General features: G+C 45.9%; 1 protein-coding gene and 1 long non-coding RNA gene across 3 annotated transcripts in view; one reads left to right on the plus strand and one right to left on the minus strand.

Moving 5' to 3' along the window:
• LOC143833228 (tubulin alpha-1B chain) overlaps window positions 1-15,851 on the plus strand; it is a 28,495-nt gene extending 12,644 nt beyond the window's left edge. The window contains exons 1-4 of one of the 2 annotated variants that reach the window (XM_077328787.1): window positions 8,318-8,508; window positions 11,554-11,776; window positions 11,872-12,020; window positions 14,662-15,851. In XM_077328787.1, the coding sequence (XP_077184902.1) occupies window positions 8,506-8,508; window positions 11,554-11,776; window positions 11,872-12,020; window positions 14,662-15,642 (1,356 nt within the window). In that variant the 5' untranslated portion in view covers window positions 8,318-8,505 and the 3' untranslated portion in view covers window positions 15,643-15,851. Of the gene's footprint in view, window positions 1-8,317; window positions 8,509-11,553; window positions 11,777-11,871; window positions 12,021-14,661 lie in introns of those variants that run through there. The other variant, XM_077328788.1, reaches the window with a different exon arrangement.
• Window positions 6,854-8,164, minus strand: LOC143831355 (uncharacterized). Its single transcript, XR_013228847.1, has 2 exons — window positions 7,998-8,164; window positions 6,854-7,246 (listed from the first exon to the last, which is right to left on the minus strand). It is a non-coding gene; the product is annotated as an uncharacterized LOC143831355 (long non-coding RNA).
• Window positions 15,852-21,381: the final 5,530 nt, after the last annotated feature.

A 21,381-nucleotide genomic window follows, 5' to 3' on the forward strand; every position in this document is an offset into this window, starting at 1 on the left:
ACCACATTCATAATTGCTGCCAACCTTTCCTTCCATCCCTGGCATGAGCCCTACACTCCAGAGAGACTCACACCTTTTCTGCTCCTTCATTAGAAACTGTTTCAAGCTGGGAACCGACTGTCAACTACAGCCCTGCTTTCCTGAAGCACAGGGTGGCTTCCACTTTGACAAACATTTTCAGAAGATGGCATGTCAAAGAGCCTCCTGTGACTCCTGAGCCACCGGGCATCACTGCTCTCCAAATCAGCAGGCAATCCCTAGGAGTCAGGTCTCTGGTGGCCCATACAGTAGCACTCTCACAACACCCCTGGCCCAGGAATGGCTCAGAGCTAGCAATAACTGCAGGGCATACTGACTGTGGTGTTTGGCTCCTCGGTAAAGCTGAGGTTTACTGGAGTTCGAGCAGCTCCACCCAGCTAGCACTCTGAGGCACTTTGGTAGATCGTTCCCTAAGCTGGCAGGCAACCTTGTCTAAACAAACACAGACCAATGAAGTTTTAACATCCGAGTGATGAGGCATTGAGCAACAGGTGTGAGCAGAGATGGGTCTAGATATGGCAACAGCAGCTTCAAATCTCTGCTCGCCTATGAAGCTCACTGGGTGGCCTTGACAAGCTGCTCATCCTAACTTACCTGCTAGAGTTGTTATTACTAAGAGAGTGAAAAAGTGTCCTGACCTCCCTGGAGGAAGGGTGGAATAGGAATGTTCATAAATAACATTCAAAGTATAAAAATTATTCATTGTATCTTTGATTATATTCCATTTCTTGATGTGATAAAACCTTAACAATATGTAGCCAGATTGGAACAGTCTTGCTTCTCCAAAACAGGGGGAAATTTTAACATGAGGGTTTTAATAAAAATAATATTTTTTTCTGGATACTCTTAGGCTACTTTCACATGGAAGTTATACTCTGGTTTGGCATCCAAACTGGACAAGCAGGCTTTTTTTTGGGGGGGGGGGGAGCATTTACAGTCTTTTTTAATATAATATGCCAGTAACATTTCCTTTTCATTGAAATCAGATTCAATGGACAGAATATGGCCTGTGTATTCCAACAAAAGCATGTTTCCATAAAAGTATGCATAGAATAGCCACTATGCATAATCCTGCTCATGTTGGCTCATATTTTCTGTGCCAAGCGGGCTTACTGCCAGGTAAGTTTGCACAGGATATCATCTCAGTAATTATGGGATCAACTTCACATCTTGTTTGGCCCTTAGATCAGGGTTCAAATTCCGGCTCACCCGTGGACTCCCGTAGTGGGCTAGGCCAAGTTATGATCTTTATGAATATTCCAAAAAGAGCTAACAGTATACTAACCAAATAAAGAACCATCAGCTCAGAGATGGAAATGACAAAAGAAAGGTGACTCACTGTTTTTCCTTTATGAAAAATATATAATTCACTAAAGCAGGGATTTCCAAGGAGGTTTCTGGGGAACACTGGGGTTAAAGAAAGGAAGGTAAAGGAATCCCCTGTGCAAGCACCGAGTCATGTCTGACCCTTGGGGTGACTCCCTCCAGCGTTTTCATGGCAGACTCAATACGGGGTGGTTTGCCAGTGCCTTCCCCAGTCATTACCGTTTACCCCCTGGCAAGCTGGGTACTCATTTTACTGACCTCGGGAGGATGGAAGGCTGCGTCAACCTTGAGCCGGCTGCTGGGATTGAACTCCCAGCCTCATGGGCAGACAGCTCCAGACAGCATATCTCTGCCTTACCACTCTGCGCCACAAGAGGCTCTAACACTGGGGTTATGCAAGAGCTATTGTCTTGGTGAACAAAAGCAACTTTTCTATTATTAGTAGTATGCCTGGAACATACTGATCCTTTTCTTTCTTAAAAATTTTTTTTTAAGTATGAATGGAAGGTACCATGAGGTCCAGCTACTTGACTGGTGAATTAACACATACTTAATTTATGAGTAAACAGATCATGAAAGACAAAACCTGAATGAAAAGCCAAAGTATTGTAATCTCTGCCAAAAGGCAAATGCATCTCATTAAAGATGCTGCCAAGCTTTATACCTGGTTAGCTCATCAGGGCTTCAGAGCTTAGTACTTGGATGGCAGACCAGCAAGGAAGACCGAGGTTGCTACACAGATAGCAAAACCCACCTCTGCTCCTCTCACGCTTGGAATGTCTTGTAGAAGGGGCCAAATTAAACCAAACAATCCTGTAAAAGTGGCATACATGCAAACTGTAAGAATAAGATTTGTTGCAGGGCCTTTATTCTTCGATGACGTTCTGTTCCTTTGAGATGGAGAGACCAATTAAACTCTTATTTTGGAACAGGTAGGAACTTATTATTCCAGCCGCAGGTGAGCATTAAGGAGATCAGAAAGTATTTTGTTTAATTTAGTTTAATGATTCTCCACAATCATTGTTTATGTTATATTTTAGAAATTGTTTGAAGAAGATATTGGTTAAGCTTTAATTATGAAAAATTAGCCAAAAGCCAGTGACCAATTAAATGCCGTATACTGTGAACAAACCAATCTTTGTTGAAAAGGTAACAACATCATTAAATTACTGGCCTGACTACATTGGCTGAGTATAAAGAGTATAAATGACAATGAATCTTGTTGTTACAGTTTGTATGTATGCCATTAGCACAGGATTGTTTGATTTAATTTGTATTGTACTGTTCCTTCCTATCCTCTTGGTCGTAACATGTAAGCAACCACCATGAATTAGCTGTGGTTTGCCAGCATGTTCTTCACCTGCATCCCTTCAATCCACAGACCATTTCTAGTCTGAGGCAAGATGATTATATCTTCTCCCCTCCTTCCAGGCCTGTAATATTAGAGTAACAATGTTTTCCTACCTTACAAGAATGTTGCAAATGAGATATACAGCATGTTTTAAGTACTGTTGGGGGGGAATTACAAGGCAAATAACAGGGTGATCCTACAGATAATAACTCAGAAATGAAGCCTGCTGTTTCAGTGGGGCTGATTCCCAGGTAAGTCTGCACAGGATGCAACATTATAGGATGTGGTGAGGTAGGCCAGATTCTTCCGCTAATATTGTTTTCAGAAATGTAAGGAAGTGGCTGGGGAGAGGCTAAGGACAAAGAGTATCAAGGGGCCGGGTGGAAGATTGTTAGAGAGGCTCTGTGTACTTTGATAGGGCCCATGGGCCATCTACTTAGCGTACACATAAACTAAAGAAACTGCAAGGACCATGCAACTTGTTTAATAGGGGAAACACAATAACTTCATATATTCTATACTGTCCCTAAATCATAATATCACAGAAGGATAACCAATGGGGAAGAGGGCAGAGAGCATCAATGATGACCGTGGGAACTGAGCAGTTACCGTTGATCATAACAGAAACCAGAACAAAGAGGCATGTCTTATCCTGAAGGAAAGGCAGCATCTCTTGCTATTAGGCTCTGAGATGGGCAAAAAGCCAGATCCCAGACTTTAAACCACAAGCCATGAAGCCTTAACTGTCTCCTGCTGTGTCCAGGGGCTGGGAGGCTTACAATACAGCAACACTTGTGCAAATATTATCAACAAGATATTTTCTCCAATATAATTAGGCTACGAAAAACGCTGGAAAGGAGACGGGTACTCTAATGGTGAATTTCTTCACTCCAAAAAACATACTTGGTGCCAGATCAGGGCTACTAAGAACCACTATGGGCCTCCAGACGAATATTTCAACCCCCCCGCCCATGATCCTGATCCAAACCAAATATCACAACATACAAAGCGCTTGGCTTGCTGTTACTGTGATTCTACAGCAGCCTTTCTCAACTTTTTTACCATTGAGAAACCCCTGAAACATTCTTCTTTGAGAAACCCCAGAAGTGGCGCAATTGTGCAGAATATGATTGGGAAGCAGAGCTGTGTATATATCTGCCTGGGCTCCGCCACATCCCACCCCCTCCAGGCCCATTGTTGGCCATTTGGGAAGGGGCCAGGCCGACATGACTATATATTGTTATATAACCCCATAAATGTTTAACAATTTTCAAAAATATTTTAAAATAAACTCCCACCCATTCAGAAAACCCTTCCAGGGCCATCAACAAACCCATAGTCTTATGAAACCCTGGTTGAGAAAGCCTGATCTATAGTAATGAAAGGACTGGCCTGTCTGTCCATGTTTCTTTATGTAGTTACTTCATTTATATCCCACTTTTCTCCCCAATGAGGATCCAAGGCAGCATACATCGTTCTCTCATTTTATCCTAACAACAAACCTGTGAGGTAGATTAGGTGGAGAGTGTGTGACTGGCCCAAGGTTACCCAGCAAGCTTCCATGGCAGAGTAAGGATTAGAACCTGGATTTCCCAGATCCTAGCCAAAACTGGCCACCAGATTCCGGATGATTGTGGGTGTTCCATGGTCAAAACTGAAAGGGACGGGGAAATCTTGGCTCAGCTGAGTTAAACCGCTGCCACATTGTGCTATTTATGATTGAAGCTAACTCTGTGGCAGGCATAGCTCAAAACATAATGCTACATGTTTGAAAACTGACAATTAACCCCAGAATGATAGCAGTTCTAGTGCTAAAAATGAAGGGAACTGGAACACCATATAGTAAGAGAGCTTTTAAGCAACCTGTCATGTGTCTCTAATACTCAAATCCCCAACCTGCCATGGAAGGCTGCCAGGTGACACACTCTCAGCCAGATCTACCTAACAAGGCTGTTGTGAGGATAAAATGGGAGACAGGGGAACAATGCAGCTCCAGGTTCCCACTGGGGAGAAAGACTGGTGCTTGTTATAAATCTAATGTTTAAAAATTGCATCACTTATGCTATAGCAAAGTAGCGTTTACAAAACAAAACAATTAGATTTTACACCAGTACAATAATGATTAACAATCCAGTGCCTGAACTGGGAGCTGGAACTTCTATTACTCATGTATAACCACTAAAACAGATTAATGTTTCATTACCATACATGTAAAGGATGGCGGAGAGGGAAACATCTTTTTAATAGTTTGTTAGATCATGGGGAAATATTCACTCTCCCTCTCCATTTTTGTTCATAATATTAACACAAGTTTGCTACTATACTACTCTTAAGTATATTATATTGTCATGCAGAATAAGGATGAGAAAGTCTTGGAACCCAAAAATAAAAATAAAGGAGGGGGGCACAGAAACATTAGGTGGATAGAAGTGAATGAGAAAAGTGTGGAAAAGGGGGAGAGAAATTAAGGAAAAGATAAGGACAGGTTGTTTTTCTCTTGCTGCAATAATGTAACTACCGCTTTGCAAGACCTGGATGTGCTGTGTGCAAGGAAAGATAGAAAGGCTAGAGTATTATAAAAAATGACTCTGGTTAACAAGCCGCAGGCTAACAGTGCAGCTTCCATCAGCCGGGGTTGCTTATCTTTCTCCATTTTTGGATTAGCTGATGGGTTAGGCAAGTATGTTTCAGTCCTGGGCTGAATTTGCACTTACTTTGTTTATTCCGTTGTGGATCGTGCTGAATCCAGATCGATTTGAACTCAGGTCTTCCTCCCCTCCCCCCCCCCATTGAAACAGAAAAGTGTTCTGCACCTGGTTAGGGAAGCTCAGAAGGGGCAGGGAGAGCCAAGCACAGCAGGAGCCCCTTTATTTCTTTTCTTGAAGGGGGGGGGAGGCTTGGAGACAGCAAAGGATGGAGAAAAAAACAGTAGAGGAGGGAGAAGTAAATCTCTACTGAGAGAAGTTTAAGCTTCTGGAGCTTCTGCTGAGAAAAGTTAGGGCTTCCCCTTTAAGGAAACCAGGAACTGATGCTCTGGCCAATCAGGGCTTTTCTATCACAGAATTCAGGAACAAATTCGAAGCAGGCAGAGCTCCACATGCTTTCTCAATCTGATTCTTCAAATATTGAAGGTTATATCCACTCTAGGATATTGCAGGATAAAGGTAGTCACTCCGGATCAATCATGCTTGTTGCAGAGGGAAAATTTAAATCAGACAAAATCAAAATGGAAATCGCATTCAGTGGAGATGGCAGGGACGGAATCGACCTGGGATTGGAATAAAAGCTCTGTGCAGATTCAGCCTTGGAGAAAGGTAAGGCTAGCCGATATTCAAGTGCTTTTTACTGTGCTCAGGCTTCCCTGTGCTTCTAGTGGCTACAGCTAGAACTGTATTAAAATGAATGGAAAGACAATTCAGCTGCATGCAGCATGAGGCTGGCTTCAAGGGCTCTCCAGCTAACTTGGGTCCCACAAATTCTATCCCTCCAGCCCTCCTCTGTCAGCAGCCCTGTGTCAGATGCCAAGGTGGTGGAATATAGATCCTTTCATTAGGATTCTTTTTCATATCTAAAATGATAGCATATGGGCAGCATTTAGTTTGCACCAAATGCATGGAGAAGTCTGCAGGCCGAAAGTGGAAGAACAAGCAAGGCAGCACTACACCCCTCCCTCTCCTTCTACTGTATATGCAATAATGGCAGTCCAGTTACTGCTTTTGAGAACTGCCATTTAGTGGAGATTTAACACAAGTATATTAGAATGCATAATCCAGCCCTATTTGAGAACAGTATTTCTCTCCCCGTTTCTCCCAAATACCTCACGAGGCAGAAAAGACTGGCAGAAAGCTAAACACCTTTGGAACTGCAAATTCTGTCAAAGACCAGCAGGCACAGAAGGTCAGGCAGATAGAAAACAGGGGCAGGAAGAGAAAAGGGATGTTAGTTAAACACTGTGTGCAGTTGTGAGGGCACATAACATAAGGGGTTGGAGTGCTGAGGAAATGTAGGGACTGGAAGGGGAATTCAATCAGCATATTGATAGAGAGGACAGTGCATGTGGGTGCTCAAGGCCAGCTCTGGTCTGCAAACAATGCATACAGAAGCCCTGCCAGAAATGAAGTTATCAGACCCTTCTGATATCAGACATATCAGACCCTTCTCTTTATTCAGCCTCCAGCTTTATGTACAGCACACTGGTAGGAAGCCTAGCAGATGTGTTGGGGAGTTTCTCTGCTTTCCTCCCACTTCTTGTTCTGCCTGCCACGAAGATGAAAGTCCCACAGAGAGAAAGGTTTGGGTGGCTCACAAACTGCAGCTCCAAGTGGTAATATCATCTCTGCTGCTGCCGCAGTTTTCCTCTGCAGGATGGAGCTGCAGACACACAGCTTGGCCTCAGTTCGCCCCCACTCTGCAGCTCTCTGTTATTTACGGCATCCGGGACATTCCTCTCGACTACTCTGGATTTGGCTCCACGTCCTCTTGTTTTTCATCCTTTTAAATCCTCACTCGCTCACGACCGTGCAGTTTTTCCTCCCCAAAAAGCAATATATACATTACAAATCAGGCTGACTTCTCCTGATCTGGTTTGATGCATAAGAAGTCTACCATGTTGTTATAGCTTCCACAAAGGACAAAAGAACTTGCCCCCAAAGTTAAGGGTATGTTAAACTTCCTTCAAATACATGCTTGTTTTATCATTTTTCCCTTAAATTCAGATGGGAAGAGAGGGGCGTCAACTTGTCCCTCAGCAGCCAGAAAACATGTGAGATATTTGGAAATAAAATATGCAAAACCCCTGGCAGCTGCCAGCCATTTGTCTGCCCCACCCACCCTGAGCATTCTCAAAGCTTTTTAAAAAAATACCAGAGCAGGCTTTATGACCTACAATCAAATGACATGAAAATTGTGATTTAAAAATGTTTTTAAAGTATTTAAGGCCTTTTTATTTAAAAAGTGCTGCGGACAAGCATGAATTTCATGGTTGAAACAAAACCAAGCTACGGCTACAGCCTCATAATCAACAAAATTATACAAGGCTTAAATTATGTATGGATACAGAACCACCAAATGCATTAACACACACACACCCTTCTAGAAGGCTGCAATAGCCTCAAAACCTTCTTTCCCTCGGATAATGCAGGAATTTCTTAGCAGAAGGGGGGGTCACTGACATCTCTCTCAGACCTTCACAAATACAGGACGTATCTTGTTTTATTTAGAAATTATTATTATTATTACAATAAAGAAGGAACAGTGTTTCATCTACTCGGACAACACATACCTGGCGTTTGGGTGGTTTTAAAAGCATATATATTATATATTATATATTACCAAGCATTCAACCTGTCAAATCAGGCTTTCCTAGGCCAACAGTCCAGCCGAACGCTTTCCGTTAAAGAAGGATTTGCCCTCCTTCTTCATCACAGACGAAAAGTTGAACTGACTCCCTCCTTCCCTTCCTCCCACCCATCAACCCCCCCTCTGGTTTCATAGCAGAAAAAAGGGGTCATCGGTCTCCACCAATCACTGATTGTGAGCTCACAGATGGACGTGCCAGCCTGCCCAATGACAACCCAGCAGCCCGTTCATTAGCCCAAATGCATGTAAAGCCGGCTGACCCACCCAGCCCTGCGAGGGAGATGTGCTATAAAAACAGCGGGGCGGCCCTTTCCTTTCCCATTCGGTTACTTACATCGACTCTTAGCCTGTCGGGAGAAGTAACACCAGAGGTTTCATTCCTCCTCCTCCTCTCTTAAGTTTCTCTCTTGCCGTTCTTCCTTAGCAACATCATGGTGAGTGCGGGCGAAAGGGAAGGTTCGGATGAAATGCTCCGAGGAGGAAGACTGCTGGGGAGGGGGAGGTTGCAGCCGGAATGCTGCGCGAGGAGTGGAACGGGGGGGGGGCTGACGGAGGATTCCGCGCAAGGAAGAGGCGGCGTGGAAGGGCGCGCGGATCAGGCCCCCAAAGCGGTGGTGTGATGTGCGGAGAAGGGAAGGGTTTGCAATACGGGAGAACTCGAGCGTAATTCTGCACGGATCCCGGACGCGGGAGAGCCCCGGGCTTTCCGAAGACGACGCGTTCTGCCGGGAAGGGAAGCTTTTCAAAACGGGCAGCGAAGACACGTGTGCGGCTGGGGGAGGGCAGGCAGCCGAGCGGGAGCGCGCCTTCCAGTTGCGCGGGAGGCGGCTTGAAATCTGGAGCGGCGGCGGCCGCGAGGCTGGAGAAGAGTCGCTCAGAGGACGTGGGAGCGCTCGGGAGGGAGGGAGATGGGAGGGGGAAAGGCCTGCAAGAGGGAAGGAAAGGAGGCTTTTTAGGTTGGGGGATGGAGAATCAGGAGGGTGAGCAATGGAGGGGGGGTTGGAGACGGGTTAAGGGCCGAGAAGGCTCCCCCCGGGGGCTGGAGGAGGGGGAGGCGCGTGGCCTTGCATTGGCGCCTTTTGCGCGCGGCCGTTAGGCTTTTCCCGCGCGAGAGGTGGGGCGGAGGGGGCCGAGACCCTTCTGCGGGGGGGGGGAGGGCAGGCGACGGCGCTTCCCCGCGTGGCTGGAGGATACAGTATCTGGCTGCTTCCCTGCAATCGAGAAGCGCGCGTGATACAAGGTTTAAAACCGTTTCAATTGTTGCTTGTCTTCTCTCCCCCCCCTCCGGTCTGGAGCTCTTGAACTGGGTGTGGTTGAGGCGCATACGAAGATGTCCTCTCCATGCCCTCTTTAATTGCCGTGTTCTCTAAACTGAAAACAAGCCCTAAAGAAGTGCACATGCAGAGAACCAGGGAGACAGTGGTCAGCGCTCGATAATCCCAGAGGAGAGCCAGGTTCAGATTCCTCACTGCATAAGGCTTGAGGGGGTGACCCAATGCTTTCTCTATGGCAGGGGTAGTCAAACTGCGGCCCTCCAGATGTCCATGGACTACAATTCCCAGGAGCTCCTGCCAACATTCGCTGGCAGGGGCTCATGGGAATTGTAGTCCATGGACACCTGGAGGGCCGCAGTTTGACTACCCCTGTATGGCATGTTGGCTAATAAAAGATGGAGGCAAAAAGGCCCTGTGTCTTCATTTATTTGGTCAATATGCTGCGTTTCTGCCCAACGTAGCTTCCATCATTCTCTTTGACCATCCGTATGAGGTAGGTTAGGCCAAGAGGTTGACTGGCCCAAGGTCATCCAGCAAGCTGACATGGCTAAGTGGGAATTCGAACCCGAGTCTCTCAGGATCTAGTCTGACACAATGCCCATTACGTGACTCTTCATACCACCTCATCCTCTTTTGAGGAATAGTGGTACAGAAATGCCTTGATATGAAAACGTCCCTGCAATATTTCAACCGATAGTCTAGCTCGGGGGTAGTCAAACTGTGGCCCTCCAGATGTCCATGGACTACAATTCCCACGAGCCCCTGCCAGCGAATGCTGGAGGGCCATCTGGAGTGCCGCAGTTTGACTACCCCTGGTCTAGCTGTTGCAGCTTCCTTACAGACTGTTAGGAGAGGCCGTGACCACTTAAAAACAATGAGGAGGAAAGCCGTTCTTCCAGTCCATGTAACCTGATGAAAATTTGGCCTGAGCAGATGGCTGAACTGAGGGACTAAGACAAGCTCTTAAAAGCAGCTTAACTGTTACATTCTGGATTCTTAGTTCTTTCCTCTGCAGCCCTTAATTTGCTCAGCTTAGACCAGTTAAATGTCCGGAAGGCTCAGTTACCTATGACATATGTTGGTTTTGTGTGTGTGTGTGGTTGTAAGGGAGGGGAGGGATTCTTGCAGAGGCATGTGTTAAAGCAGGTGGTGTGCACTGCTGAATGGGTGCGGTCTGGATGTCAGGAGCCCTAGTGGATTGAGGTGGTGAGGGAGAGAAGGCATGGCTCTATATCTAGGCTTGAGATAATCCTAGCAACAGGCTATAAGCAGATGTTCAGCACAGACAAAATCTGTGCTGGTAGGAAGCCATTTTCTTAGGCTTCCTTTACTCCCCCCCCCCCCTGCTTTGCAGACGTGGGAGGCCACCAGTAGCATCGGCTTTGCTCTCTAAGTCAGCTGACAGGTTGTGAGTGGTGTGAGTTCTGGTAGGCCACTCAGAGCACTGGCTACAGGGAAGCACAGTTGCTGCTTTGTCCTGAATAGCTTATTAATGTTTTTATAGACCACAGAGCTCTGCTCCATGACTAAGGCTTCCTGTAATGTTGGAACTTCATTCAAATGGAAGCCAGTCTTTAGAAATGTGTTTTTATCCAGCCAGAAGGGTATTAACTGGCTCCCTGGTGCTAGAACCAGGGCACGATATTTTATTTATCTCTCCAATCTGCCACTGCCCTTTGGCTCTCTGTTTGAACACAGTGCTTACTAAACATTTCATTTAACCCTTGGATTGTATTAGAAAAGTTTAGCAACCATGAATGTAGCCATCTGGACCCAGAAAAGGAGAGGTGGGTAAGGTTTATGTGGTGGCATTAGAGCATGTTGTGGAAGATTATGGCCCAAATTATTTTTCTGAGATGGAAATAATCTAAGGGAGCAGGAGCCAGATCTCGGAAATAATTGGCCAGTGGCATGTTTTGCATACCGGATACATGGGTGGGTGGAAAGAATGGGTAAATTGCCTGCAGCCTTGTTTTTATGAAGAAGTCTACATGCTGCTGCTGCAACCCAAGGAGAAACTGGGAATAAGAAATCGGATTAATCTTGGGTGGGAAGGTAAAAAAGATTGACCTACTTCTCCCATGCGTGATTCAAACCCAGCCTGCAGCTTCTTTTCATTCTGTAAAAGAAGTCAGGAAAACAAATTATGGCACAAGACATCCTAATGGGATAAATCTGCTAAATCATGTTTCTCTTTTCCTACAGCGTGAGTGCATCTCCATCCACGTGGGCCAGGCTGGTGTCCAGATCGGCAATGCCTGCTGGGAACTCTACTGCCTAGAACATGGCATCCAGCCTGACGGACAGATGCCCAGTGACAAGACCATTGGGGGAGGAGACGACTCCTTCAACACATTCTTCAGTGAGACGGGGGCTGGCAAGCATGTCCCCAGGGCCGTCTTTGTGGACTTGGAGCCAACCGTAATTGGTGAGCTACTTCTCATGGCTTCCAGGGGTAGGTGTATCTTACCTGTGTAGAAGAGGTGTGTATATATTAATGGCTGGATTTTCTTCTCTCTGTAGATGAAGTGCGCACTGGAACCTACCGCCAACTCTTCCATCCTGAGCAGCTCATCACTGGCAAGGAAGATGCTGCTAACAACTATGCCCGGGGCCACTACACCATTGGCAAAGAGATCATTGACTTGGTTCTGGATAGGATCAGGAAGCTGGTAAACAGTTTGCTGATTATTTTGCATGAGGGAGTGGAAAAGACTTTTCTAGTTTGAAGGTGAATGAAGAGAAGGGAAATGTGGTTTTGTCACCACTGATGGAAAGATTTAGGTAACTGTAAAGTAAAATACAAGGCCTGGAGGATCATTGTCCGTGGGGTCGCAATGGGTCGGACACGACTTCGCACATAACAACAACAACAAAAGTAAAATACAGATGGATGGAAGTGTGCTAGTAAAATGCTAGGTTCCCCTGCATGACTTAATAACTTAAGTCCTTGAATTATCCTTTTTTGGAACGAGGCCCTGTCTAAATATTGTAATGCAACAAGTTATAGCAGGCTCCGTGTGGCATATCTTTGCATTCACCCTATCCAGTTCATTCTCTGTATAATGCAGAGATGTTTGAAGTAACTCCTCAAAGGTGGATGGTAGAGAGCATTTCCGTAAGGTACAGACTGGTCTGTACGTATTTGTCCAGTATTGTGGAGCTGTAACACCAGCAACTGCAGATGCTATGTAATATGTATATAGGGTAGTGGTTGGAGTAAAGGCTGTTTCTCCAGTAACTATAGAGAAGAATGTGTAGCAGACATGAAAGGATTAAGGGAAAGAAGTAATAAAAACACAGGCTTCACTCATGTAAGAAAGAGGCTCATGATCTCTTGCCCAGGTTCTGTCCCAAAACAAAACTGGACAAGAAAGTGGAATGTTCTGCTTAAGACTTTCACACATGAAAGCTGCCATATACTGAACTAGACCACTGGTTGATCAAGTCAGCACTGCCTACTCGGACAGGCAACAGCTCTCTGGGGTCTCCAGGGGAGGCCTTTCATATCACCTGTTATCTGATCCTCTAAGTGATGATGCAGGGATTGAACCTGGGACCTTCTGCATACCAAACAGGTGCTCTACCACTGAGCTACAGCTCCTTCAAACATCCCTGCTCCCATACCTCCCTCCAGTTCTATTTGACAGCATTTTGGCGTGGCAGGAAAAGTGCCAAGCCTTTCATTGAGGGGAAACTAACCTTCCTAAAATTAGGATGTGATGAGAGATGTGTGAAGAAAAGATGAGGGGGAGAATGTTCTTAAACATTGCTTACCCAGTATCTGGCTCGAAGCAACTCCTGCCATTTTTGTCCCCAGCTGGTCTACGTTATTCAGGCTGATGTGTGTCCAGCAGTATTATAATAATACTCAATAAAAGCCATTCTGTCGATTGCCTAGCTGCATTCAGTAGGGTGCATTTCCGTAAGGTACAGACTGGAATGTATGTATTTGTCCAGTATTATGGGGCTGTCCAGTATTATGGGGCTGTAACACCAGCAACAGCAACCGCAGATGCTATGTAATATGTATATAGGGTAGTTCCTGCTTGGTGGGCTGGGTTGCTGCTGCTTCTGGGATTAGAGAATCTTTTCCCATGTCAAGTTGCTGGTCTGCTTGCAGAGCCAAGTCATGGCAGAGAGGCTTCATAAATGCTTACAGTCATCAGCTTTTAAAAATGTGTTGAGTTTGCTTATTGTTATAGCTGGGGGAGTCAGCTTGGCATATTGGTTAGGAGTGTGGAGGTCTCTGCTCCCCCACATGCAGCCAGCTGGGTGACCTTAGGCTCATAACAACCCTGTTAGAGTGGTTCTGACTGAGCAGTAATATCAGGGCTGTCTCAGCCTCACCTACCTCAGAGGGTGTCTCTTGGGAGAGGAAAGGGCATTGTAAGCTGCTTGGAAGGGGATTGTAAGCTGCTTTGAGATTCCTTCTGGTAGAGAAAAGCAGCATATAAGAACCAAGTTCAGGGTGTAAGCTCCCCAGGTCACAATGCAAGGCCAGACCATGGCAAGCAACCCTTGAACATCTCTTGTGTAGAAAACCCAACAGAGTCACTGTTGGCTGCAACTTGATGACACTTTGAATTGCCACCAAGCTTTCATGAATCAATGCTGCTTTTTTCAGATAAACGAATGAAGATCCATGAGCCTTTGTAGCTAGGTCAGAGGGAGGGATAGATGTTATGAAAGAGGGCCAGCTGAGGAATGGCTTTCAAAGGAACGGCAACAGCTACCTTTTCATCTGAATCTTGTCAAAGTTCCCCGTTTGTGGGCTAAGGTTTATCTTTTCAGATCAAAACAAGCATGCATAAAGTTAGCTACTGTGAGGCTGGAGAGCAAGCCAAGAAGAAAAGAACACAAGTGACTAGGTAGCCTGATGAGGTAGCCTCATGAGGCAGTCTGGGAAGTCTGTTCAGAAATAGTTCATGACATGGACCCAGCTGCAGGAAGAATGGAGATGAAGGCAGTAAAAGTGACTGGCTTAAAACAGTCTTAATGTGAAACACCCATTGACTGACTGTGAGGATGTGTTAGTAAGGATTTTAATATCTAAAGTAGTGCCCTGCTAAAGCTGGTTTTCATTAATTTTGGAACAGGCAATTTGACAACCATTGAAATTCAGCGTTTTGTATAGAAAAGATACTGTTCTCTCATTGCCAGTGCTCTTCACTTGGAGTGAGCAGTTCTTTAATGAGTTTACCCCCATTAACTGAGAGCAACAAAAGGCTTTTCAGCCAAGTTGTGAAACAGCTACATAACATGAGGGCTACTGAGATGTATTTTAACTTTAAATATCTGTCACTTCAACAGGCGGACCAATGCACAGGTCTCCAGGGATTCCTGGTCTTCCACAGCTTTGGTGGTGGCACCGGCTCTGGTTTTACTTCCCTGCTGATGGAGCGGCTGTCTGTTGACTATGGCAAGAAGTCCAAGCTGGAGTTCTCCATCTACCCAGCTCCTCAAGTCTCCACTGCTGTGGTTGAGCCCTACAACTCCATCCTGACCACTCACACGACCCTGGAGCATTCTGACTGTGCCTTCATGGTTGACAACGAGGCCATCTATGACATCTGCCGCAGGAACCTCGACATCGAACGCCCCACCTACACCAACCTCAACCGCCTCATTAGCCAAATCGTGTCCTCCATCACAGCCTCCCTGCGATTTGACGGTGCCCTGAATGTAGACCTGACAGAATTCCAGACCAATTTGGTGCCCTATCCCCGCATCCATTTCCCCCTGGCCACCTATGCCCCAGTCATCTCTGCTGAGAAAGCTTACCACGAACAGCTCTCTGTAGCAGAGATCACCAACGCTTGCTTTGAGCCGGCCAACCAGATGGTGAAATGTGACCCTCGCCACGGTAAATACATGGCCTGCTGCCTGTTGTACCGAGGTGACGTTGTCCCCAAAGATGTCAATGCTGCTATTGCCACCATCAAGACCAAGCGTAGCATCCAGTTTGTGGACTGGTGCCCCACTGGTTTCAAGGTTGGTATCAACTACCAGCCCCCCACAGTGGTCCCCGGGGGTGACCTGGCCAAAGTTCAGCGTGCCGTCTGCATGCTGAGCAACACCACGGCCATCGCTGAGGCCTGGGCTCGCCTGGACCACAAGTTTGACCTGATGTACGCCAAGCGTGCCTTTGTCCACTGGTACGTAGGGGAGGGGATGGAGGAAGGAGAGTTCTCGGAAGCTCGGGAGGACATGGCTGCTCTAGAAAAGGATTATGAAGAGGTTGGAGTGGATTCTATTGAAGGAGAAGGGGAGGAGGAAGGAGAGGAATATTAAGCCTGCTGTCCTATGTCTTTCTGCTGGCTCATCTCCATGTTCCCTTCAGCTTGACACACTTAGCTAAATTGTTAACTGGGCAGTGTTACTATGAAAGAGCGCAGCAGTCTTCACTAGGATATCTTGCCATTCCACTATGTGATCATGTTGATTTTCCATGTCTTTGTAAACGTATCATCATGTCTGTGAAATAAAAGGCTTTAAAAATATTGGTGTGTTTCACTGTGATATACCTAGAATGACGTTTGAATCCTGTGGCATCTTGAAGACCAGTGAAATTTTAGTCAAGGTGTAAACTTTGATGCACAAGCACCCTTCTTCAGTGAAATACTAAAGCAGGGGTAGTCAAACTGTGGCCCTCCAGATGTCCATGGACTACAATTCCCAAGCATTCGCTGGCAGGGGCTTCTGCGAATTGTCCATGGACATCTGGAGGGCTGCAGTTTGACTACCCCCTGCACTAAAGTATGCACACAAAACCTAATACTTTTTAATAAAACATTGGTTAAAGGCACTGCTGGACTAGAGTTGCTGGTTCATACCAGCGTATCTACCCACCTGAATATGTGATGTACCCTGTTTCGGTAGAATTGCATCTGAGAAACTGGAGATGCCAGTTTTTATAATGTTGACAGCAGAATTGGGCTAGCTTCTATGCTTTCCAAAATTCTGGTAACGTCAAACAATGCTGGGGTGCCTTGCATAGTATATTTCACATGGATTATTTTGTCAGACGGATTACTGCCCAGTCCTAAACCAATAGCAGAGGGAAAGCTTCCTGAGATTGCAGGGATATACTAAAATATCAAGAGTGACATTTTGAGCAGCCAAAGGAATTGCAGTCTCTTCTGGGTTAAATATACAAAGGGTAATTAGCAAGGGCAGTTCCCACAGGGATTTTGAGATGGTGCTGCTTGTGGGATTATATGATGATGGTTTATTTTAACTAGTTTTCCACTACTTTGCTGCCATGTTTTCCAGCCCGGTTTGGTACAACATTTGGGAAGGCGTATAGTTTTTTTGAGCCTCATTTTATAAGAGCCTCTTGTGGCACAGGGTAGTAAGGCAGCAGAAATGCTCTCTGAAGCTGTCTGCCCATGGGGCTGGGAGTTCAATCCCAGCAGCTGGCTCAAGGTTGACTCAGCCTTCCATCCTTCTGAGGTTGGTGAAATGAGTATCCAGCTTGCTGGGGGGTAAATGGTAATGACTGGGGAAGGCACTGGCAAACCATCCTGTATTGAGTCTGCCATGAAAACGCTAGAGGCAGGCAAGACCCGGTATTTGCACAGGGGATACCTTTACCTTTATTTTTTTGCCATGGCTTATCCTTAGGTCTGTTTTCCATAGCTTCCTATCAGTGCCACTTTCTCCATATACACCACAGGATTTTTTTAGTGGTAATTGATGAATCAGCACAGTAACGTAATGATGCCTCCGTGTGCTAGTTGCTGCCTTGCACCAAAGAACGGAAGCCTAGGCATTCTGGGGAGTGTTAGGAAAAAGGTGCAAGTTGTACCTGGGAACCACTACATCATTGTGAAGGACTGCTGTACTATTCTGGATTTTTTAAAGATGGTATGAAGGTGGGGACTTGTAGAACCTGTGGCAGGGAAAGTGGGGAAATTGTGGATGCTCTGATACTAGTTACTAGCTACTATTGTAACTTAGGGAACTATTAAATCTACAGCACAAGACATGTCTTCTATGTAGGTGTCCAAGAACCTTCACCAAGCTGTTTAAAACTACTGAACTTCCACAGTGAGAGGTAATTAAGTATGGAGTACCACAAGGTCTCATTTCTTGCAGTTACATGCCTTTTCAGATGGCGGAAGAGCCTGGATGACAGCTGCCAAATTCATAAAGCTGGGGATGGAGGGATCTGCAACCAGATGGTCCTTTGCTTTTCCAGGTCCCTGTTGATGTAGATAGAGCTGTAAATGGCCTAAGTCAACACTTGGCATTTGGCCTACGGTTTAACTGAGGTCAGCATAGTTGCCTGAACGAGGGTTACTGTAATGTGTGCCCTGAACAACTAGCTCTTTGTAGTTTGGGGGTCTGTTGCTTATGCACGGCTTGTTCTTAAATTGCTGACTGCTACGATTTTTGCAAAGATTGGATTCCATATAAAAGCAGCCTTCTCAACTTAGTTAAGTATCTGGCTCGAAATGCAAGCTGAAGAAGAGATACAAAGAGGAGAAAATTTTATGTATGTTAAAAGCAAGTCAAAAGAATGAAAGGAAGTGCCTCAGAATTCCCCCCATGTGTTAGATATATACATTTGTTTAACATGAAGTAAAGTACACCTAGGGAAGTATTCAACATTTTCTTGGGTGCATACTTCTACATGGATGTTTGACTAGATTATAAAAAGGTTTATAGTAATATAATCCATGTAATAATGTTTTGGACTTGTGGGTGCCTTTTTACTTTTAAAAAAGATTTTTCTAAGAAAATTTAAGTTGTGCTTAAAGACCAAGATTAAAATATATCAAATTGCTGTATAATCTGCTCCCCCACCTTGAATGTAGGGCCAACAGTCTTACTTTTCTTACAAGCAAAAGGCCGCTGGTTATGTTTTAAATGTTGTAGAGCTATATAGCTGGTGCAAAATGTGCTACAGTGGACTGGAATAGGCACTAAAAGCAGCTTGTTTCCAGGATTTCTCCTTAGTCCTCTTTTGATAGCACAGCCTCAGCATGTTATACCACCCAGAGCCGCATGGAATGGGCAGTATAAAAATCTAAATATAAATAAATAAATAAATGTTCAAGCATGACAATGCATTTCATATGGCAAACATTTGAGCTGTAGCATGGGGTAGGCGGTAAAATGGATTGCCTGCTGGAAGCAGTTAAATATTTTTGATGTGGAACACATTTAGCGTGTTCCCTAAAACGAAAATGATAATGGACATGATGTCTGTTGTCCTGCTTTAGGGAACGTGCTAGTAGATGGTGGCCGCAGCAGCTGGTCCCACCCTCCACAAGCAGGCTAGAAAAGCAGGGAGATCCCATGGCCACTGCCAGCAGAGCCCTGAGGCCCAGGGCTGGGCCTCCGAGCTCTGCTGTGGCAGTGCCCTGCTTCCCAGGTTGGTCCTGCCCTCCATAAAGCGGGGCAGGCATGGGAAGCAGGGAGATGCCATGGCTGCCACCAGCAGAGCTCCAAGGCCCACCCTCCAGAGCAGGCCAGGCCAGGGAAGAGGGGAAACGCAACAGCTGCTGATGTAGAGCTGCAGAACTCCTGCTGTGACAGGTAAGAAGAGGGAGGGGGAGGAATCAGGAAGGAGAGGTAGGTGGGAGAAGCAAGGGGGAAGTGGGGGGAGGTGTGTGTAGGGGGAGGGACAAAGAAGCAAAGGGATTAAGGGAGAAGGGACCAGGAAGGAGAGGTATGTGGGCAAGGCAAGAGGGGAGGGGAAGAAGTGTGTGTGTATGTTTTTCAGAGAGACTAGGACCATGGAGTCCTATACCAGGGAGTCAGACTCTCACTAGAATTTTGTTTATGTTTCAGGAAGATGTGTGAGCCTTTCAGTGCTATCCTAAACAAAATTACATCTTGAGTGAAGCCAATAGAGCTAGAAGGGAGCATAAGCCCTCAAAGCCAGTCTTGGGGGAGAGGTCTGGAATTAATGAGAAAAAGGAGATCTTGCTGGAATGAGGAAATTGTAAGTTTAAATATACCTAGCACATTCACCCCAGAAAAATACTCCTTGCTGCATGTCACTTAGCTGGACAACCAGGGAGGGAGGGTGAGTGATTCTTATGCATGTGTCATGTTGATAAAGGCCCTATCCTGACCAACATTATCTTTTGGAAGTTGTGAAGGTGGACTTGGGCAGTTGCAAGCCAAAAGCTGCCCAACAGACATAGATCAAAGGATTCAAACACCATTTTGTGTTGCTTGCAAAAAGAGAGTCAGAGGGATGCTCGACTAACTGGAAGGCCACAATACAGGACTTGTCTTTGAGTGGGTAAGCCACAAAATGTGCAGCTTACAGCAAGTAAATTAAAGTCAGTGGTTAATTACTGAAAGAAGTGCTGGGGATAAAGTTTGTCAGGAAATCATACCCTTTTCCTCTGACATCTGGCCCTTCCAAGCTCAGATTCACGAGAGCCAGCTGAAGTTACAGTTAAAAGGGAAATCACCCTTCCCATGCTCAAGTGTTCTCATTATTGTCTGTGTTTTGGCTTGAACCCTGGCATTCAGGACAAAGTTTTGGAAAAGGGCTTTCATACGATTTCAGCCCTAATTAATGTTCCGGAGACTGGAAGTCCCTTGAGAAGAGACAGATTCTCTACATATCAAGAGGCCAGTGGCAATGGGAAAGATTAACTAAGGTGCCACTGAACTGTTTATTTATTAAATAAATGTTAGTTTTTAAGTAGCCACTGGACTTTTACAATTATTTTTACAGCAACAAATATCACCACCCCTCTGAACTGTGATATTTCATGCAGATCCTCTAGATGGCGGTACACACATTTGGTTATTATTTGGGGGAAGGGGGAAAGCTAGAAAGTTTCAGGGATAGAGAGGAAAATGTGTTCCCATGAGCTGCAGAGTCATCAGATGACCAGAAAACTGGATTCTGTTGTGGGAGATCTTAAGGAGCTTTCCCTCTGCTAACGGACTGGGGAATGTTCAGCCTGGAGAAGAGTAGGTTGAAGAGTCAAGGTAACCAGATTGTCCCACTTTTGGAGGGACATCTGGGGGCACCTGGCAAATTGTACTTATGTTGAAATTAAAATATATATATTACAATGCTATTTTTGTGTTCTATGCATTCTATGAAACTTTTTGTTGCTCCATATAGACCAAATTTTTAATCAAGAACCCCCCCCCCCAGTCAATGGTGTCCCGCTTTACCAATATTAAAATCTGGTGACCTTGGGAGCGGTTCCTGTTGGGGGCAAAGGACAGGACCCGCAGTAATAGCTTTAAACTATGTGTAGAACACTACCAGCTAGATATCGGGGAAAAATTTTTTGCAGTCAGAATAGTTCAGCAGGGGGATCAACTGCCTCCCCCTCACTGGTGGTCTTTAAGCAGCTGTGGGACATATGCTTATCCTGGAGGCTTTAGGCCAATGGCCCCCAATCCCTGGTCCGGAGACCAGGACTGGTCTGTGGATCAGTTGGTACCGGGCCGCGGCTCCTCCTCGTCCTCCTTCCCGGCTGCTGCCTTGGGGGCTGTCCTGCCACTCTGCCACCAGCTCACCTTTGGTGCTTTCTGGCGGCCGCCATAGCTGGGGCTCCCCCTCGACGTGGCACTGCGCAGCTGCTGCTGGCGGGTGGTGGGAAGTCAGCGGGTGGTGGGAAGTCAGGGGCGCCAGCGAGAAAGCAAATGTAGCAGGGGCTCAGGCGGTGGCAGTGATATCCACCACAAAAGACTACCCCCCCCCCTGGGCCTCAGTTAAATTGTCAAGTGTTGACCGGTCCCCGGTGATAAAAAGGTTGGGGACCATTGTTTTAGGCTGATGAGCAGGGGTTGGACTAGATGGCCTGGATGACCCCTTCCAACTATGATTCCACACTAAAAACACCAAGGGCCATCTATTAACATTTGAAACAATGGAGGGTTTCATCCAAGTGTCTGCTGCATAGAGGGATCTTATACGTTTACTGCATAGTTGCTTGAACATCGTGTGGCTAGGGTTTCCAGCTCTGGGTTGGGAAATACCTGGAGATCTTGGTCATGGAGTCTGAGGTGGGGAGGGACCTCCTTGGGGTATAATGCTGTAGA

The sequence above is a fragment of the Paroedura picta genome, chromosome 3 (genome assembly GCF_049243985.1).
Source record: "Paroedura picta isolate Pp20150507F chromosome 3, Ppicta_v3.0, whole genome shotgun sequence".
NCBI lineage: Eukaryota > Metazoa > Chordata > Lepidosauria > Squamata > Gekkonidae > Paroedura > Paroedura picta.